Genomic DNA, 19,254 nt, shown 5'->3' on the forward strand with positions numbered 1-19,254 from the left:
AGTTATACGTGGTTATATCATCATTGATTAAGGTTATCAATTATAATTTCTTATCACGGGACCCAACTCTTATCACGGGGCCCAACTGTCCCCATCCCGAATAATATTTTGTGGTTATGTACTTATATCATGATTGTGACGACGCTCATAAAACACCGCGCGCCATACTCGACGTCTCCGACAATCGTATACACAGCACACTGTGCTTACTGCTTAGTGCTTACTGCTTATACAATAAGTGAGTTATACTTGGAGTAAATATCTTGGGTAAAACTTCCCGTCATCGCCCATTCGCCATAGGCTAACAATACTATTAACGAATAAAGATCATTTTGCTTTTTTATGTTTTGTTTTTACGTTTTGCCTTTTGTTTAATAATTATCGTTGGTGCGGATTATTGGAGATTGTATGCCATATTGTAATAAATTATCCAGCAGTAAGTACCTTGTAAATGTATCTCATATTATTACAACAATAGTTTATAGTTGGTAAATCATAATTGAATACCGAACTCAATGTTTTCTATGTTAAATGCACTAAACTAAATATTTAGTATTATATGTAGAAATTTAAGAGGAATTCGGGGCACTTTTTGGTTTCTCTCTTTGGTCCATACTCAACATAGACAAAACACATTTATGCGGAATAATTTTTTTATGTTAAACATAGGTGCAATTAAGGTAATTTTTCTGGTAGGGGGGGGGCTAAAATTGTATCAGCAGCACAAACCCTATTCACTAATATTTTAAACTAAAATATGATCAAACACTGGGGAGCTTAGTCCTTTCCCCTACTTGCGCCTATGGACACGCCTAATATCAGAAATATGTATTTATATACTCATTTTTTAGCTGAAGGACGCTGCACAGATATTTGTTATCTCCGTCTAACAAGTGCATAACATATTAAATTTATGCTGTGTCTCGACACCCGGCTGATTTATGTGCATGCGCCTTAGACACCATAATTTTATTTCTATTTATTTAGATTTTTCCGTGCATGATTGCAAAGGCAAAGCATCCAGGTGGAAAAGGCGCTAATGCCCCAGAACAATTTAAGTATGTAATTTAATATTACTATATATAATTTTTTTTTTTTAGTAGGTAGGTACCTATTTTTTAGGTGTTTAGGGCTTTAGTTCTGAGTTTTATTAATAATAAATTATATTATATATTATTATTTATATAACTATATATATAGTTTTCTCTCAAACCAACGTAAGATAACACCAGAAACAACAGCCGCAATTGCTATGTAGAATATTAATGGATTTAAATGCTAATAAAAAATTTATCCAAAATAAGTTGCTTAATGAAACAGGAAAGGTTATAACTAGAGCTATGCATTTGTATGAAAGTGCATTTTTTCAGGAATTGTGAAACGTAGCTTTGTAATTGCATAATTTGAATTATGTAACTACGAGTCCATTTATGAAACTTTTACGCAGTGTCCAAAGTAAATCCAGCGAGTGCGTGCGATTTCTATTCTGACCATGCTGTTTCAATTGCGTCCAATACGGCGAAATACAAGCTGTTTTGTTTTTTGACGCATTTACTTTGGATACGGTGTTATTTTGCACTTTTTGACGTTAATTTTTTAGGTCATGTTTTTGCATATTTAGATCTTAATTTCTGGCATTTTTCAATCAAATTCTGTCAATGTTGGAAAAACATTTTTTTGTAAATAGTAATGCAATGCAATATTAAAGACGAAATATAAATAAGGTACCCGCAAATAAAAATATGTATGTTTGTTTTATTATTTTAACAAAATAAATACTTAAAAAAATTTTCTTTTAAATGTTTAAAGTGAATAGCATTAAACAAAATTCAAATTCAATCAATATTTTTATTATTTTTTTTTATTATTAAATAAATACATTTTTATGCATGAAATGTAATGAAATAATTTATATTATCCTATAATATCAATATATATATAAAAATTAAATTAAAAACCATTTTAAGCGAATTTTTGGCATTTTTTAAGGTTTTTTAGTGCATTAAATTCACAGCCCTGGTTATAACATTATTATTTATATGCTCATATATACCCTATCCATACATAAACTTAAAAACCGTACATAATATCATATAATTTTATTTTAATTCACATACCTATCATGAAATAAATAAATAAAGATCCATAGTCAAGACAAACTAATTTTCAACCATGTTTTTTGGGAAATTTATTTTTTATTACATTTATTATAAACGAACAAATTATATTAAATACTTTCTCAAAATATCTCGGAATATCTTATTAGTTTATATATTTTTCATTTTAATTTTTATCACGTATATTAAGAATATAATGTATCAATATAGCTTAATATGGGGATAAAACAGATTTAACTAGTTACAGGCTTATTTCATTAGGAGGAATTCTAGCCAAAATCCATGAAAAAAATAGTAAAAAATCAACTATTAGAAATCTTGGAGCAGCATACAATTATATTTAATGGACAATATAGATTTAGAAGAAATTTAGAAACAGAAGATCCATTATTTGATCTAACCAACTTTTTTTATAGTAAAAAAGGTAATAAAAAAAAAAATTTAATATAATTTTTAGACTTAGAAAAGGCATTTGATTCAATAAGCAAACAATTATTATTAAAGAAGTTAAAAACAATTAGGCTTTGATTTAAATGCATTAAAGTGGTTCACTAGTTATCTGAGTAATAGGCAACAATAAATTAACCAAAGAGAGTCAAAGATTATGGAGTCACACAAGGTACTTCACTAGGTCCAATATTATTCTTAATTTATTCTATCCCTTAACACAAATAAATCAGTATGCATGACAATAGTCACAAGTCGTTCACAGCTGCCTGATGGATACAACTTTATAATACACAAATGCAATACTAATTTAACCAGTTGCAACTGTAAACCAATTAATATGGTATTATCATTCAAATATTTAGGTTTATTAATATTAATAGATTTTGAACTGAAATGGTCAAATCATATACAGAATGTTAAAAATAAAATGAGAAGTTTAACTACTCTATTTTACAAAATTTGTTTTCTAAATAAAATAGTTATAAGACAAGTATATAATATGGTATTGTGTAATTATATAAATAATGAAGGCATTGGATTCAATTCTTTATGATAAATATAATTATATTGAAATTAATGTAGTCAGTTAGTTAAATTTATTATAACAACTTAAGAACCAAAAATTTGATTTTTCTTTTTGGATGTTACGTTAACACATTGTTTATGGTACAGCGTTAAACAGGAATTACATAAAATGGAATCTTCATCATTTTTTTCACTTTGACAAGTAGGGCACACCCAGACATTAATTTCCTTTTTTAATTCAATTATGTCTGAGTAAATCCCAAGCACTACACAATGGTTTAATTAAATTGATATTAACTTCTGGTTCAACTATTCCCATATGAATGAGTTCAACGTGAGTTTTTATGTCTTCTCTTTGTATAATATAATTTTGTTTTCTGACATTTTGGGCAATAGAATTATTTGTTAACCACTGAATAATTATAATTTATTGCTCTAGATAATGTTTGAGTCTAAAACCAACTGGTTTGCGTAATCCTTTTTTTTTTTGGTAATCCAAGAGTTGTCAATATAGCTCCTTTGGGTCAACCACAGGTTTTAATTTTAGTTGGTAATTTTATATCACGAACAGCTGAAATGGGCAATTTGTAAAATATTAAAATAACTCAAAATCTTAGTAATAATTGATTAAAAATAATATAAATTATACCAATTGAATGATTTGTAGAATCTGATTCCGGTACATTGGTTATTGTAATTGATGTTTTCTCAGGTTGATCTAGAAAATTATTCATTATATTTTTCAATATAAACATTATTTAATTTTATAATTTATATTATACAAATAAAAGTATTTAATTAAAAAAAATACCAAAAGTAGGTAATGATAAATCCTTATCTAATAGATCAGTTGAGGCATCATTAAAGATAGATCTGTTGACAACACCATATTTCACATTCATTAATCCTCCAGCAATAATAAAATAGTTATGATCATGTTGAGTGGTGTTGACATTTTGTTTCCTATAACTTGTGTCCATAAAATCACCTAAAAACATATAATATAAATTGTATATTTATATTTTGTATGGTTACCATTACATTTGGTGGGTAATTATGTTAAATAATATGACAATAAAATAACTCCCAAAATGCAGCATAATGTTTGTTTTTGGTTAATTAACTAGTTAAGTTTTGTTTACCATTTAAATAATTATTTAACATATTATCATTGCACACATTGGTATCATAATCATTAATATTGTATATGTCCATTGGTTCTTCCATTTTTTCATTTTTGCCTTAAAGTATACGTAAGAAAACATATAATATTAAAAAAATTTAACTAAAAAATGACAAATTTTTAATAAATATTATATGAAATAATATTTGTATAGGTAAGCTTTTAGATATTTATTTTATTAAGTTAGAAATACATGCCACTATTATATAACTATTATTATTTGAAAACCAGTCATAATATTTTTCAAAGTCATAGAAACAAATAAATACCTAAAATAAAAAATATTAAACTAAAATGTTTAGTCAAAATAGTTGCCGTAATTGTTACCATACATTTGGTGGAATTTTTGTTAAAGAATATACAAAGACAAATGACAGTATTAAAATAACTCCCAAAATGCAGTATAATATTTTTGAATGATTAATTAGTTATGTTTTATTTACTATTTAAATTATTATTTAAGGGGATTCGATATACCGTGATTTTCTGTTTTTGTCTAACATGTCTAAAACACGTCTAAAATACTAAGTTACGCGTGTGTTAGACAAAAACAGAAAATTACGGTATCGAATCCCCTTAATATGTTATCATTGCACACATTGGTATCATCATCATTAATATAGTTTATGTCCACTGGCTCTTCTATTTTTTCATTATTTATTGCCTTGAAGTATACATAAGAAAACATAGAATATTAAAAAAGTTCACATTTAATAAATAATATTTGTATAGGTAAGCTTTTAGATATTTATTTCATTAAGTTAGAAGCATATGCCACTATTATATAACTATTATTATTTGAAAATCAGTTATAATATTTTTTCAAAGTTGTAGAAACAAATAAATAAAATATGATATACTAAACTAAAATGTTTAGTGAAAATAGTTTTTTGGTATTTATCAAGGTATTTATTTTCTAAGCAAGTTATTTTTAACAAACACTGTTAGTATTTTAAGATGGGTACTCAGTAGTTGAGAAAAATATTTTTATAAATAAATAAAAAAATGTATAACTATAAATTATAATGAAACAAAATAGTATTAAAAATATCAATCTAAGGTATAATGGTTTATTTTATTTTTAACCAAGGCGCCTCCTATATCCTTATATTAATATTATAATAGTAGTAGTAGTATTGGACGTTTATACCATCAATAACTGTAATTTAAATCTCTTTTCCATCACTCCAGCTTCTTAACAGTAAATTGAGTTGCTCAAGTTTTCTATCAAAATGGACATGGGATGTATATGAAATAAGCTCAGCAATTTTAGTAACACAAAGTTACTAACTAAATCTCTATGCCTTTCGAAATTTCTCATGACTACTTTTTGGTTATTTTGATTTAATCTGTTCCATATGAGGTTCAACATTTATTTCCACATAATCTTGTTCATTACATTCAGAATTGTCTATGGCTGTTTTTAAAGCTTTTTGTGATTTGTAGTAGAATTCTCTTAACCATTGTTTATCACATAGCGTTGAATCATACAGAGGAAAACTTGATTTTTGTCGATATTCAAATATATGACAGCATGGTAATCTCATTGCCATAAAAAACTGACAATTACATGTTTTTTCGGTTGTATTTTGATTAAAGGATATTTTACTTTGAAATTGTTTTTTAAGAAATTCAAATGCATAGTGTTAAAAGATTAAAATATTTAACTAATTCTGGATTTTGTATACTAGTAGTTGGTTGTTTTTGGACCATTTTCAGTGCATTTTTATCCCTTTCTAATCTTAAACATCTAATAACAAATAATTTTTCCACAAATGTTTCCAAATTTGAAAAAATAGGAATTACACTTTAATTTATCGTTAAAATTTTATAATCTATTGTTTGTTAAATTCATAAAGTTCCCATTACTGCTAGTTAAACCTGTTACCCATTAAATCATACCAATTATTATTAAAATACTCTAAAACTGAATTAGGAGCAACTTCTTGTAGATGTTTATACAAACAGGAATATTCTTCTTTATTTTTTTGAATAGCATAATTTTTCAAAAATATTTTTGACTTGATCTCTTACTTGGAGTGTTATTCCACGTTTTCCACAGGTCAATTCTCTATTGAAGGTTTTTAAACTATGAATTAAACATATTTCTAAAGAAGCATCTGGGAATACTTCTCGTATAACTGACCGTTCTTTCATCTCTTTATCGCTGACAAACAAACAAATTAAAGTGCTGACTGAGTTTAAGCGCTTGAAGGTTTGAAAAAACCATAGAAGTATATCACGTTTTTCATTTACAAGTAATCCAATGCCTCCTACCTCACTTTGCCCATTACCATCTTCTAATAATAATATATATACTGGAATTTTCCAATCCATCAATTTATATCTAGCATCAACAAAAATCACCTAAAATCAATTAAAAAATAATAATAAATTATTATTACTTTATAGTTTATATACTATTAAACATTTTGGATTTATAATTTCAAATATTACAACGTTTACTGTTTAGGCCTTAGGGGACTTAGGGGCTTACAGAATTTGTTATATTGATATTTGATATAAAAAAAGTTTATTTATAGTATTTTTACCTTGAAATGACTTGCATAATTGTGTCCTGAATGAATATCCCAATCAAACTATTATCATCAGACACAGATAATTCCACTGAACAACAATATGTTTTTTTTAATTTTTGGATTATTTCTTCAATATCACAATTTGATTGTTGTTCTCCTTTTAATTAATAAATACTTGTTTAGATAAATTATAGAATTTGTGTTATGAAAAATGTTGTCATAATGTCATAGTTAATAATATGGTTCTATCTCTATTTTATATTATTAATTATTATTTAATTAATATGAAGTTTGATGACTGAAATGGAGTGTGTAAAGCCCCACTTATAATAAACTCCCCTAAAAAAAATCCTGGTACCATGCCAGTCTATAAAGATTAATAATTAATAATTCAAATACTTTGTTGCTGAGTGGCTAAAAAATGCTGTTTGAAATAAATTTAAAATAATAGGTATGCTTAATAACTAAGAAATTATTAAAAATAAGTATTCCATAAGATAGAATTTAGACTGTAATTATATTTGCAATCAATTGAGTTCAAGATATGGTGTTTATCTATAAAAATAACGCTTTTTTAACCAATTTTATTTAAAATTGACTTGGTGTTTCTTTCCTTTTAGAGTTAGTCAGCCACAGTACAATTATTAAGCAATCATTCTTAATAATTAATATTGATACTTACTTAAGAACTTCACAATTTTATTATAAATAAACAAACCTTAATTAATCATGACTGTTTATCAAGGATTAGGATTTTAGGTTAATATGTGTTAGTATAATATACTATAGTTTATAACAGCGGACAGCTGTTCTCAACCATAGGGTCAAGACCCAATTTTGGGTCGCCAATAATGTTAAATGAGTCGGTAAAAATTTAAAACGTTGATATTATATTTTTATTTTCGAGTCTGGCTACCTATATGAAATAGTTTTATAAATAATAAATTAAACCGTTTTTGTAAATTTTTCTAAAAGTTACCATTATAAGTCATTCACAATATTGATAATTGGTATTCAGTAAAATGCTTATCAAATTTAATTGTTTCATTGAACATTATTTATAAAAAGGTCGCATGAAAAATTTGGTAAATATCTTGGGTCGACACTATAAAAAAGTTAAGAACCGCTGGTCAATAACATAGTTAGATACTTAAATACCTACCTGATCTACATTTGTTTGTAATGTCTTTTAATGTTATAACCTTTCCTGTTTCATTAAGCAACTTATTCTGCATTAATTTTTTGTTAGCATTTAAATCCATTGATTCAACATTTGCTGCCATTGTTTCTGGTGTTACCTTACGTTGGTTTGGGAGAAAACTTAACATTGTCCGAGTTATTGGATGATTGTGGATTTCATTATGTTTGGAAATGACTAGTGCATTTCCCTTTTCAGTTATTCATATATAAATATATGCTTCACAGCCATGTTTTAATGTTCTGAAATTAAATAATAATAATATATAATATAACTATTACTAGGACTCAGCTACTAGAGCCCTAAACACGTGAAATCAGAAAATAGTTGCTCACGAGGTTATACGCTTGTCAAGCCATGTTTTTATACACACCACCGTGTACAAATATATATTTTATATAATAGTATTTTAACTGTCCTGGGGCATTAACACCTTTTCCACCGGGATGCTTCGCCCGGATGGATTCTAAAGTTTTACAATCATGAACAGAAAAATCTACAAAGTTTGTATCTTTATATTGTTTAAACACTCTCTCAAAATCTTCAAATTCTTGAAATTTATCTCCTAACTTCATCTTAAGTATGAGAGATTGTAATTCCAAATTATAGTGACTACAACCACAGAATATAACAATTTACAATTAGTGACTAGATGATCATGCGCCGATAATATGTATGAGCATATAAATAAAGCATATATAATATATAGTAATATATATGATCATATAAATAAGCATATATAAATAGAAATAAAATTATGGTGTCTATGGCGCATGCTCATAAATCAGCCGGGTATCGAATATTATTTGTTAATACCGTTTGTTTTTCATTCAGCAATGTTTAAGGTGAAATATGAATATCGTACATGGTATAGGTACCTACATAATACAAAAACACGAAATCGAACTGACAAACGCATACAACTTAAGAGGGCGCTACACCCGCAAATTGTATTCTCAGCAGATCACGTTTAGCTCTGTTAGTTTAAAAATTAAAATGAATTGACATCTTATACATTTTAAAGGTAATGATATTATCTTGTGAAACTCATAGTTTTTTTAGATTTTAATATCAAAGCAAGTTATGAGTAAGTGTTTTAAAATGCACAAACAAGTTACTATTTTAAAATACTGGGTCTCAGAGAGAAATAAATATTGCGCTGACATTCTCTAAATGTATAATATAATCAAAGTATCTCTGATAATATTAATGTGAGAATTTAAAAAAACCATTTTAGCATTGTTTGGTAAAATTATCCATTTTATTTACCGGTAAAACACAATCTTACATAGTTTTAATTCCTGTAATCTGTCTAACACTAATGTACCTACTCTGCTATTACAAATGTGAAAAAAAGCAATTTAAAATTCAACAGAAAACAATGTTTTTATATTGATGTATAAAAAGAGAAATCTTTTACAACAATTGAATATTTTTACTATTGACATTATTGATTGTTGGGACTATGAGAGACATATTATGTATGTAAAAGCGTTAAAAATTTTAAAATTTGTTCTTGGTAGTTGGTAAATATTGTAGGAACATAATGAAAATGTACCTATTTAAAAAATAAAAAAAAATACTGACTTAATATTTAATTTTAAATGCCTATCAGTGTTTCCATTTTATTTGTGGCAGTCCAAAGCAAACGGTTTACAAAAAAAAAAAGTGCAAGTGCACACCCTAACAATTGCTTTTATGACCAAATGATAGGTGTGATATAAAAAGTACCTAATTGTAATGGTCCATGTTCACAGTACCTAATTGAAAAACAAACAATTAAAAGGATAATTCAATATGGAACCATTAAGAACAACAATTGATGATTGCAAGATAAATTCCAAGTGAGCAAACACTTTTTAATATGTGTAGCATTACAAAATTATGTAAATTTAACATACATTTTGATAGAATTTTATTTTAAAAAACTAATTGTTTTGATAATTTATGTATTATTAAAATGGTGTATTGTATTTAATTAATACATTAGTAACCTATAGGTACCTACCACGGACTAAGATAGAGAGGACTGGAAATGATATGATGGGCGGGTGACGGGGAGCCGGACCGCAATTGCCTCGGCACCTTCTACACTTCCCTGCCAAAAATTGATTACATAGTTAACATGCACACTATCTGCTTGGTAAAATATCAACTTTTTGGATTTTGATTTTTGAATTTTTCATTGATTTTTATAATTTTCATTCATATCATCATTCAAATTTCCATTTACCCACAAGGTAGCATTAAAACCAGTTATGTATTTTGGAAATCAGCAGAGGTACTTCGGATCCGTTAAAAATTTGCTCGTTTCTAGTCTTCTCTATCTTAGTTTGTGGTACCACCTATTAATAAAAAAATCTATTTTTTTACAATTTATTTTATGTATAGTTATATAATTTACAGTTCTAGAGCGTTGTCCAATTCACTTATTAGATGTGATTATCAAGTATTTAATGGCATTATTAAACAGGAAAATATTGATAATCAAGTATTTAATCGAACGATAAAAGAGGAAACTATTGATGAAACAGTTAACCACAATTATAGTCAATTATTACAAAAAGGGTATTTATTTATTTATTTATTTATTTATTTATTTATTAAGTATTAAAAGGGCAAGACCCTGTTTCCATAGACATATAAGTAAATATGCCTATGGAAATTGGTAAAAATAATAAACAATGTACAATAATTATTGAAATAAACATAGCGTGTTTAAGTGTTGAGAATTAAATAATCACAATACGATTTGAATGAGTCTAAATTTGGTGAGCTGAACATATCAATTTTAAATTTATTAACAGTTTGCATTAATCTATTGCAGGGAGTATTATTTGTATAGTTGGTAACTTGTATCCCTAAGAGTGTGCAATTGTTTTTTTTTTGGGTTGCGTCCTCTTAAGTGTAATAATTATCAAATAATCAGTATTTAGTTGTTACAGTTAATCTTAGATTATAATGTATTGTTTGTATGTTTATTGATTGTAAAAATTATCTACCAATTATAACCGATTATAATTTATGTCTAAATAATAATCGATTATAGTGTAAAAAGTATCGATTATAACCGATTATAATTTTTCTTTTGATAATAATCGATTACAATTTACAAAGACAAAATAACCGCTTATAGTAAGTATCGATTATAACCGATTATAATTTATGAATTAATAATAATTTATCATAATTTATGTATAAAAAAATAACCGATTATAACCGATTATAATCGAAAACATTTTCTACATATCGATTATATGGATATAAAATAATCGCGCAGCCCTAGGCGGTAGTATAGTAATTTCTATAACTAATAAAAATTTCTAAATAATTTTAGTCTTTTAGTTATTCATAAACATATCGATTTTTCGATTTCTGAGCCGAGCGATGAATGTATGATTTTACAATGATGTGTGTTTGTTTATTTAATAACTAGCTTTAAGTGAAACTCGGGGCACCGTTGGACGAATGAACGAGAACGGACGAATTTTGGTCGCCGCCCAGTATCGTTATACCGGCGGCGGTAGTAAAATATAAATATTAGGTGATAATTTTATAAATACAAAATCGATATCGTCAAAAAATTGGTTTTTCGTAAAAGTTCTCATTCTTCCTTAAATTAATTTTTTGGTTTTTCCCGATACTTCGAAAAAAAATTGAAACTTTTCAATTTTTACCTCTCAAAAGTAACAACTAAATTCACTTTGACAGAACAAAAGATATTGAAATTGAAAATTTAAAGCATTATTTCGACTATTTATTTTGTAGAATTATTTATTATATTTGAACGTATTAAATCAGTGGTTCACAACTGGTGGTCCGTGGACTAATCTTAAGTGGTCCGCGAATAAAAAAATGAGCCAAATTATACTTGATATTTTTTATTATTAACGGCTTAGCGTCTAACAGCCAGATAACACACTATCGCGACCGATGACAATTTATGTACGGATAAATAACATTCGGTCATGCGGGTATAGATGAATTGTGATAAATATTTATCTGCGTTTTTCCACTATACTACTATATTACGGTAACTATTACTAGTTATGTCTCATAATCTGTCGATAATATTATTACGTAGGTATTACCTACTCGTTTCCTTATTTATCTTCATTAGTATTTTATCTATTATTATTTTACTCGGATCATATTTATTTGTCATATCGTAGTTAGTACACTACGTGACTTCGTAAAGAAAGTACATATTTTCTTGTGCGTTGTTTGATTAAATAACATTTATTTGTTTGTATAATTATTTATTATACTATAATATTACTATTAAACATGCCACCGAAAAGAAAATACAATGATGAATACATTAAATTTGGTTTTACCGATATTACGGTGAATAAGGAAGTAAGACCACAGTGCGTGATATGTACAACAGTTCTCAGTAATGATGCACTAAAACCTGCAAAATTGGAACGACATTTGAAGACAGTCCACCAAAATTTTAGTGATCGTTCTCGAGAATTCTTTGAAGGTAAGAAGGAAAACTTTAAAAAAATGAAACTTGGGACAAGTGGTACGAGATTTGAAACCTCTGAAAAAGTGCTTCATACCTCATATGAGATCTCCCTATTAATTGCAAAATCTAAAAAAACCTCATACTATTGGTGAAACTTTGATTAAACTGTGTTTGTTGAAAGCCACAGAAGAGATTTTAGGTAAGGATGCAGCAAATAAAATACAAGACATTCCTTTATCAAATAACACTGTAAAATCGCGAATAGAAAATATGTCACAAGACATTGAAGAACAGCTTATATGCCTCATAAAAAAATCTCCCTAGTTTGCTCTTCAGTGTGACGAAAGTACGGATGTAGCACAATGTTGTCAATTGCTAATCATTGTTCGATTTTTAAGTGCAGATAATACAATAAAAGAAGAATTATTACTATTACAAGTATTAGAAACTACGTCAAGAGGGGTTGATTTTATGAAAATAATTCTTGATTATTTTGAAAAACATAAACTAATGTGGGAAAATCATGCTGGATTTTGTACCAATGGCGCTCCTGCTATGCTCGGGTCACGTTCAGGTTTAGCTACATTGGTAAAACTAAAAAATCCAACCACATTAACTACGTATTGTATTATACATCGTCAAGCGTTGGCATCCAAAACATTACCAAAAGACCTAGCTTTTGCGATAAAAATATCCATACAGTTAGTGAATGCTGTTAAAAATAGTGCACTCAATACACGTGTTTTTCAAAAATTATGTGCAAATATGGACGCTGAGCATGAAACATTACTATTTCATACTGAAACAAGATGGCTTTCGAAAGGAAACATGTTGGCACGTTATTTGAGCTTCGAGAGGAGTTGAAGGTTTTTTTAATCGATAAAGGTATGAACTATTTACATGAGCAATTTTGTGAGCCAACAATTGAAATGCAAATTGCATATCTTGCGGATATATTTGCCCACTTACATCACCTAAATTTGCAACTGCAAGGTCCCGGTAATGTTAAACTTGAAGATTCCGCAAATATTTTCGTATTTGAAGATAAAGTTCGCGCTTTTGTCTGCAAGATAAATCTTTGGATTGACAAAACTCAGGTGAAAAATTAATCTGTATTTCCTACACTGCGAGTTCTTATTGATGACGAACACTACAAATGTTTTACAGAAGATATTCAGAATAATGTATTAGAACACTTAAGAGTCCTTAAAGAGGAATTTACCAGATACTTTCCAGAATATGGTGTAGTAGGCACTGATGTTGTTAAGAAGTTAATTCGTAATCCTTTCACTGTCGAAGTCAACAACGTTCAAGAAGAAATGCAAGAAGAATTAATAGATCTTCAGAACGACAGCAACTTGAAGAGTTCGTTTGAATATAGTACAAACTTAGAAGAGTTTTGGTGTAAAAAAGCCATGGGATATCCAAACATTCGGCAAACAGCATTACGTTTCCTCATGGTTTTTTCAACCACATATTTATGTGGGCAAGGATTTTCTTCACTATTATCTATAAAAAATAAACAACGAAATCGTCTGAATCCAAGTGATGATATGCGACTGGCACTAAGCAACAGCATCGTTCCAAGAATTTCACAACTGGTAAAAGAAGCACGCCCTAATAAGTCACATTAATACTCAATAATATAAATTTGTTATATTTTTTTCTCATTGAATAAGTTAATTAATATAAGTTCGTAAAATGTAAAATTTAAATTTGTATCAGCTTTTTTTATTAAATTAAATTTTTAAATAAATAAGTTAAAATATTTTTCCACGACATAAACTGTATTTCTGATTTTATTTTGTACCTAGAAATTATAAACTATATATAAAACTATAAAAAAATAAGTGATATATAGAGGGGGTGGGATGAAATCAGGGAGTGGTCCGTAACGGTGAAAAATTTATAAAAGTGGTCCGTGCCTATTGTTGAGTTAGGAACCACTGTATTAAATAGATGGATATATAAATAAATATATGCATATAATATTTTATTAATATACATTTTTATTCTAGATGTACGTTTGATATAATACTCTGCTGTACACATTTTTTCTCATATTATTAAAATATGCAAACCAAATATAATTTGTTATAAATAATCTTGCCATAAAAAATATTCAGCCCTCAATTACTAGCGATCCTGGTGTGTGTTAAACGCCAGAAACTATTTATTAATTAATAATTAGCGCTGGAATATTTTGTACCGCAGTGAACGATCATTAGTATTTATAATCAATGCAAATATCTATGTAGTAGTTATATTTATTTTCTTTATTTGATAAATGTTTTTGATATACCTAATTTTATTTTTTTAGAACTAAAACTGAAGAAAAAAGAAACACAATCGATACCGAAATTAAAGTAGAAATAGATTCAATTGACTGTTTTGTATATGAAGGAACAGTTTTTAGCCATTGCAACTCTTCAGAATTCAGTACTCTTATGAATTCGAACTCGACATCTAACTGTTTAAGGACAAATTCATTGATTGAAAACTGTGATAAAATGTCTACCGGAAAAAAAAAGTATATATGTGATGAGTGTGATCAAATTTTTTCTCGGAAATCAAATTTAATAACTCATATAAGGATGCATACCCTCAAAAAGCTATATAAATGTGATTTATGTGAAAAGTGGTTTTCTGCAAAAACTTATTTAACATCTCATATAAAGACACATACTGGTGTCAGGCCGTATAAATGTGGTATGTGTGATAAGCGGTTTTCTGGATCATCTTCTTTAACTATTCATACAAGGTCACATACCGGTGTCAAGCCGTATAAATGTGATATGTGTGATAAATGGTTTTCTGTATCATCAAATTTAACAACTCATAAAAGAACTCATACCGGTGAAAAGCCATATAAATGTGATATATGTGGGAAGGAGTGTTCTTCATCATTCAATTTAACAATTCATTCAAGGATACATACCGGCGAAAAGCCATATAAGTGTGATTTATGTGATAAGTGGTTTTCTGCAAAAACTTATTTAACATCTCATATAAAGACACATACCGGTGTCAAGCCGTATAAATGTGGTATATGTGATAAGCGGTTTTCTGTATCATCTTCTTTAACAAGGCATACAAGGACACATTCCGGCGAAAAGCTGTATAAATGTGATATCTGTGATAAGGAGTGTTCTTCATCATTAAATTTAACAATTCATTCAAGGATGCATACCGGCGAAAAGCCATTTAAATGTGATTTATGTGATAAGTGGTTTTCTGCAAAAACTTATTTAACATCTCATATAAAGACACATACCGGTGTCAAGCCGTATAAATGTGGTATGTGTGATAAGCGGTTTTCTAGATCTTCAGTTTTAACTATTCATACAAGGTCACATACCGGTGTCAAGCCGTATAAATGTGATATGTGTGATAAATGGTTTTCTGTATCATCAAATTTAACAACTCATAAAAGAACTCATACCGGTGAAAAGCCATATAAATGTGATATATGTGGGAAGGAGTGTTCTTCATCATTCAATTTAACAATTCATTCAAGGATACATACCGGCGAAAAGCCATATAAGTGTGATTTATGTGATAAGTGGTTTTCTGCAAAAACTTATTTAACATCTCATATAAAGACACATACCGGTGTCAAGCCGTATAAATGTGGTATATGTGATAAGCGGTTTTCTGTATCATCTTCTTTAACAGTTCATTCAAGGATGCATACCGGTGTCAAGCCGTATAAATGTGATATGTGTGATAAATGGTTTTCTGTATCATCAAATTTAACAAAGCATTCAAGGACACATACCAGAGAAAGTCTTTAAAAATGCAGTATACTTAAGACACATAAAATCATATTATTTAATATTTATTAGAACTTTTGAATTCAAATATACCTGGACTTCGGGATCTACCTAACTCCTTCTCTTTCTTTCGAAAAGCTTATGAATATTACAATTAGTAGAGCCTTTAATGTTCTGGGTTTCATAAAGCGCAACTCTAGCCTTTTCACGTCTCCTGCTTGTCTTCGTTCCCTCTATATCTCTCTTGTCTGCTCTATTTTGGAATATGGATTAGTTGTATGGTACCCATACTCTATACCGCCTACTCAATAACTCCTAGATCCATACACGATATTTTGAATTTATATATTAACATAAATTTGTTAGTTTTTAATTGTTTTGTACACTAGTTATGTAATGTTTATAATTGTATTAAATATTTAGTTGAATTGCGCTATGAATTACTGTGTTTCACCTTTGTTTTTTCTGTAAGATCACTTAAATCACTATTATTATTATACATTTTCTGTATTTAACTTGTGTTGTCTCTTAGAATTGCCGATTGGCGTTAAATAAATAAATAAATACTACTGTTCCTATTGATAAAAATCATTAATGCTTCGTCTCAACTGGCACGGATACTGACGACTAAATGCGAACTTTGAGTCCACCGTGGCACCGTCTAAATCGCGTATCGTGTGTAGCACCAAAACGATTTCTATACTTTGTTTTTAATGACAACTAAAGCAGAAAACCCGACTTCACATAAGTATGTAGTTGGAAATGGTAATAACTAATAATGCATTTTCAGATTCTCCTGTTAAAATTGGTTTATCTTTCAGTTGTTCCCAAAATTAACCAATAATTAATATTGAAAACAAGAATAATACATCAATACTAATATGCGTACCTATACCAAAATTACGATAAGGACGCATCGAGGTACGCCGTTGGGAAATAATACTATGAAAAAAAAGAAATTATATACCTATACTACGCTATGAAGGTACGACCGCACACGGCTCGTCCATATTTTTTTAAGGTGCATTTCCCTGGCACCCCCACCTCAGAATTTTGGATTCAAACCAAGGGCTTTCGTTTGTGCTACGTTTGTGCCGGATTGTGCTCGAATTTCATCGTTTGTGCTGCAACCCTTCTAAAGTTATAAGGGATAATGATTGGGGGTGCCAGCGAAACGACTGCACCTCCACCTCAGAATTTCGGATTCAAACCAAGGGCTTTCGTTTGTGCTGGATTGTGCTCGAATTTAATCGTTTGTGCTGCAACCCTTCTAAAGTTATAAGGGATAATGATTGGGGGTGCCAGCGAAACGACTGCACCCCCACCTCAGAGTTTTAAAATATAAATTATGCCATTCGTTTGTGCTGGTTTGTGCTCGAGTTTTATCGTTTGTGCTGCAAACCCTAATGAGCTAGAATGGATCTTTAGTGGGGGTGCCAGCGAAACGGCTGCACCCCCACCTCCAAATTTTTGAATTTAAATTATGCCATTCGTTTGTGCTACGTTTGTGCTGGATTGTGCTCGAGTTTCATCGTTTGTGCTACAACCCCTAATGAACTACAGGGGATCATTAGTAGGAGGGGGTGGTATGGAGCCATAATGCAACCCCAATTCAAAATATTGGTTCTCCAAATATGAGCCAATCTTTAGTAGTTTGCTACTGATATCCTGTACCATACAGTACTCTACTACTTCCGGAGTTATCCTTATAAATTTAATTAGGGGGTTGTAAAGACGAGCCGACACCCCCCATATTGAATTAATTGGTAAAAATGATCCATATATGTCATTAGTTATTTCTCGTAGTTTTTACGTTCAAATAACTTACTTGCATGAGTTTGATTTTAAAATTTACGTAATCGTAATAATTATTGTGAAAATTAAAATTCTCAAATTTACGTTTTTATCTTGCAAAACTATTAGAAATAACTAAATGGCGTACATAGATCATTTTTACTTTTACCGAAAAAATACGTATCCCTAACTGTTGAATCAAAGACCAAAACGAAAAAATTTTAAAAAAGTTAACCAAGGAAATACGTAATACGCGTGATTAAATCACTCAAAAATCAAAATAGACTTTAAAATTTAATAAAACACTTAGGTAAAGATATTTAACTATTTTTTTAAATTATGTAGTAAATAGTAATAAAATATATTGGCTTCAATAAATTTAATATTAAAATTAATTGATATTATATAAGTAGCTACCTTAGTTACCTTATTAAACTTGTGTAGGTACCTATAATACTAGGTACCTAGTATAGGTACCTATAATTCACAAATCACCTACTTATGTACATGTACATTGTACACTTTATATAAAACTTCTCTGTTAATATTTATTATTATATAGTAAGCACTAAGCAGTATAACAGTATAGTACAATAATTGTAAAGTACAATAAATTATATTATACAATAAACAATATTATTTACTTATACTTTACGTTACAACTAACGTTTTATATAAATAGTTGCAAAACATCAATGGACAATTTGTGCAGGTTATAATATAAACTTTTATTTTATAATACTTACCTATGGTATTATACTGTAAAGTTTTTTCCTTGCCCAAGCCTAAAGTAATAACATTTTTAATTTTCATTAACAAACGTAGATTTTTTAAGACATAGCCACATAGGTATACAGGTCTGAAGCTATCTATGTGTTTTATTTTATCCTGATACGTGAGTTATAACTTACAAGACTTGTAATACAAGTTACAACTCACAATTCATTGTTTTTTAATATTATTGGATTTTTAATCATCATCAATTTATTCGCCTCTGAACTTAATACTGTCTGTTGAATAATCTGGTTGGATTACCTACCTACTTAATAGTATAATATTGAGTGTACCTAATATTGATTAGTGATTAAGTACCTATTGACAATACATTCAGTGGAATCCAACTATTGTACCTACTGTATTTATTAATAATTTATTCTTCAACATAATTTGTTTAGGTTCTAAATTACTACAGGTAACATCTAA

The 19,254-nt window shown here is 28.6% G+C and overlaps 2 protein-coding genes across 5 annotated transcripts; one reads left to right on the forward strand and one right to left on the reverse strand.

Moving 5' to 3' along the window:
* The first annotated feature begins 156 nt into the window (after positions 1-156).
* LOC132952034 (zinc finger protein ZFP2-like) lies at positions 157-16,823 on the forward strand. 4 transcript variants are annotated; one of them, XM_061024157.1, is made up of 5 exons: positions 157-436; positions 8,848-9,037; positions 9,771-9,857; positions 10,420-10,581; positions 14,805-16,823. In XM_061024157.1, the coding sequence occupies exons 3-5, from the start codon at positions 9,811-9,813 to the stop codon at positions 16,276-16,278; spliced, it is 1,683 nt and encodes a 560-aa protein (XP_060880140.1). In that variant the 5' UTR covers positions 157-436; positions 8,848-9,037; positions 9,771-9,810; the 3' UTR covers positions 16,279-16,823. The 4 variants fall into 4 exon arrangements, with proteins under 4 accessions (XP_060880140.1, XP_060880141.1, XP_060880139.1 ...); XM_061024158.1 differs by lacking the exon at positions 8,848-9,037 and having other exon boundaries at positions 157-447; XM_061024156.1 differs by lacking the exon at positions 8,848-9,037.
* LOC132952510 (uncharacterized) lies at positions 3,068-6,780 on the reverse strand. The gene is made up of 6 exons (XM_061024817.1): positions 6,733-6,780; positions 5,426-6,642; positions 4,235-4,333; positions 3,904-4,080; positions 3,742-3,810; positions 3,068-3,663 (listed from the first exon to the last, which is right to left on the reverse strand). The coding sequence occupies exons 3-6, from the start codon at positions 4,317-4,319 to the stop codon at positions 3,617-3,619; spliced, it is 378 nt and encodes a 125-aa protein (XP_060880800.1). The 5' UTR covers positions 4,320-4,333; positions 5,426-6,642; positions 6,733-6,780; the 3' UTR covers positions 3,068-3,616.
* Positions 16,824-19,254: the final 2,431 nt, after the last annotated feature.

Source organism: Metopolophium dirhodum, chromosome 9 (assembly GCF_019925205.1).
Source record: "Metopolophium dirhodum isolate CAU chromosome 9, ASM1992520v1, whole genome shotgun sequence".
Taxonomy (NCBI): domain Eukaryota; kingdom Metazoa; phylum Arthropoda; class Insecta; order Hemiptera; family Aphididae; genus Metopolophium; species Metopolophium dirhodum.

Bases quoted from the DNA above. Each gene is read 5' to 3' on its own strand.
- LOC132952034 (XM_061024158.1), top strand. From the start codon at position 9,811: ATGGAACCATTAAGAACAACAATTGATGATTGCAAGATAAATTCCAA. The intron at 9,858-10,419 runs GTGAGCAAACAC...TATAATTTACAG, and splicing joins GATTGCAAGATAAATTCCAA to TTCTAGAGCGTTGTCCAATT. The intron at 10,582-14,804 runs GTATTTATTTAT...TTATTTTTTTAG, and splicing joins AGTCAATTATTACAAAAAGG to AACTAAAACTGAAGAAAAAA.
- LOC132952510 (XM_061024817.1), bottom strand. From the start codon at position 4,319: ATGGAAGAACCAATGGACATATACAATATTAATGATTATGATACCAAT. The intron at 4,081-4,234 runs GTAAACAAAACT...ATATGTTTTTAG, and splicing joins GTTAAATAATTATTTAAATG to GTGATTTTATGGACACAAGT. The intron at 3,664-3,741 runs GTATAATTTATA...TGCCCATTTCAG, and splicing joins TTCTACAAATCATTCAATTG to CTGTTCGTGATATAAAATTA.